Source organism: Gossypium raimondii, chromosome 11 (assembly GCF_025698545.1).
Source record: "Gossypium raimondii isolate GPD5lz chromosome 11, ASM2569854v1, whole genome shotgun sequence".
Taxonomy (NCBI): domain Eukaryota; kingdom Viridiplantae; phylum Streptophyta; class Magnoliopsida; order Malvales; family Malvaceae; genus Gossypium; species Gossypium raimondii.
In genome coordinates, this window is record NC_068575.1 from 13,994,820 (window position 1) to 13,996,940 (window position 2,121).

At 37.3% G+C, this 2,121-nt stretch overlaps 1 protein-coding gene across 1 annotated transcript; it reads left to right on the plus strand.

Annotated features, from left to right (window-relative positions):
* Nucleotides 1-668: 668 nt before the first annotated feature.
* Nucleotides 669-1,680, plus strand: LOC105804556 (germin-like protein subfamily 1 member 13). The gene is made up of 2 exons (XM_012637225.2): nucleotides 669-839; nucleotides 974-1,680. Exons 1-2 carry the CDS (start codon nucleotides 710-712, stop codon nucleotides 1,525-1,527), a joined length of 684 nt encoding a protein of 227 aa, XP_012492679.1. The 5' UTR covers nucleotides 669-709; the 3' UTR covers nucleotides 1,528-1,680.
* Nucleotides 1,681-2,121: the final 441 nt, after the last annotated feature.

A 2,121-nucleotide genomic window follows, 5' to 3' on the forward strand; every position in this document is an offset into this window, starting at 1 on the left:
GTGCGTGGCTCTGGTGGATTCTGCATCATCACCTTCCCTTCTAAGACTTCTTCGCTCATCAGACTGCCCACCATCTTTTTCGCTTGTATGTAAATAATATATAGCTAGTTACATAAGATTATGATAACAAAAAATAATATCAATACCACATGATACAGAGACTTCTGTTTTTAGTTATGGACATGAAAGACACAAAATTCGGATGAGAACTTCCTGAGATATCCATGTACATTCAGAATTTTCACTAGAAACGAAAGCTGAAATTTTGAAGAGGAAGACCAGTGTTAAGTGTGTCAACATTTCACTCGGGATTCTAGATAAGGCTGCTTTTTAGGTCAATTTTGTTTTAAATTATTATAATAGGCATTTCATATTGTACTTACCACTTATCTGTGAGGTCTTTTATTATTTATCACCAAAAAAAACACAGCTCTGGATTAGCAACAAGGCACCCAAATGAAATGCATCCAATTGATGTCAAAGCTAACGGAAAAAAAAGGCAATTAATAAATGTACCTCGGTTGGAGTAGGAAAGAGATATGAGATAACCTTTGAAGAATTGGCAAACCCCACATTTTCCTTGTGTGTGTGTGTGCGTGTGTATGTTTTTTAAGGTGCTGGTTTCAGTGACTCCTATCTATAAATAAGCCTGTAAGCCATGAAGAATTTGTATCTCATCTAGAAGGATTTAAGATTAGCTTAAGTCAAAATGAAAGGTCATTGTAGTTTCCTAGCAGTTTTTGCCTTATTGGCGTTGGCTTCCATTTTGGTCACCTCAGCTTATGACCCAAGCCCTCTCCAGGATACCTGTGTAGCCATCAATGACCCCAAGACTGGAAGTATGCTCTCTTCTTTTTTTTTTTTTGTAATCTTTGAATTAATGTCTCAAAGGAAAGTTAAGTCAACGTTTGAACTAACGCTCTCGTTGGCTTGCTATAAGCTTTTAACCAGCACTTTTTTTTTTTTACTGCAGTATTTGTCAATGGAAAGTTCTGCAAGGACCCGAAGTTTGTTACAGCAGATGATTTCTTCTACTCAGGGCTTAACATCCCAAGAGACACATCAAATCCTGTTGGATCAGTTGTGACTCCGGTGAATGTTGACCAAATACCAGGCCTTAACACTATGGGCATATCCTTGGTTCGTATCGACTATGCACCCTATGGAGGGCTCAATGCACCTCACACTCACCCTCGTGCAACCGAGATCTTAGTTGTCTTGGAAGGCACACTCTATGTTGGTTTCGTTACCTCCAACCCCGATAATCGCCTCATATCCAAAGTCCTTTATCCGGGAGACGTTTTCGTCTTTCCTATCGGCCTCATTCACTTCCAGCAAAATGTGGGAAAGACTAATGCCGTTGCCTTTGCTGGTTTGAGTAGCCAGAATCCTGGGGTGATTACCATAGCAAATGCTGTTTTTGGATCGAATCCACCTATCAATCCTGATGTTCTTGCAAGAGCTTTCCAGCTTGACAACAATGTGGTGAAGTATCTCCAGTCTCGTTTCGGGTGGAAAAACAATTGAGGGGATAGGCTTTGACATAGTAGCCATGAACCGGTAGCTTGTTTGCAATCGCCTCATCATACTAAGCAAGAATAAAGGCATGATTATATCTTAAATTAACCACAACATCAATCAAATAACATGTATCTTTCCTGTTGGAGATTGACTGATTAAGCAACGAGCAAGTAAAAATAGCAAAATAAATGAAGAAATTGAACACACAAATTTAATGTGAAAAAACCCTTCCAAAGAGGATAAAAAACCATGGGCAAAGATAATTTTATTATAATGGCAAAAGAACGAAGAGTACAAAAGATGAAGATAAAAACTAAACCCCGAAAACCCGAAAACAAAGAACCCTCAAAATGTAAACACAAAATTCTCTAAATGTGTTATGAGTTCTAATATCTTATGGGTATATATTTTCTAAGGTTGTAAAAGTGCCTATTTATAGGCTAAATTCATAGGTCAAATAATAATAAAACAATCTAGACTAATCAAAGTTTGATTGAAACAAATAAACAGAGTTTAACTCGAAGATTATTTCTCAAATTTGACTAAATAGGATTCATACTTAACAAATATCCACCTTGACTCATATTTCCACAACGCCAT

What these genes read in the sequence shown, in the direction of transcription:
- LOC105804556 (XM_012637225.2), top strand. Translation starts at nt 710, where the DNA reads ATGAAAGGTCATTGTAGTTTCCTAGCAGTTTTTGCCTTATTGGCGTTG. An exon ending in CAATGACCCCAAGACTGGAA is followed by an intron (nt 840 to 973) that starts GTATGCTCTCTT and finishes TTTTTACTGCAG; the next exon opens with TATTTGTCAATGGAAAGTTC.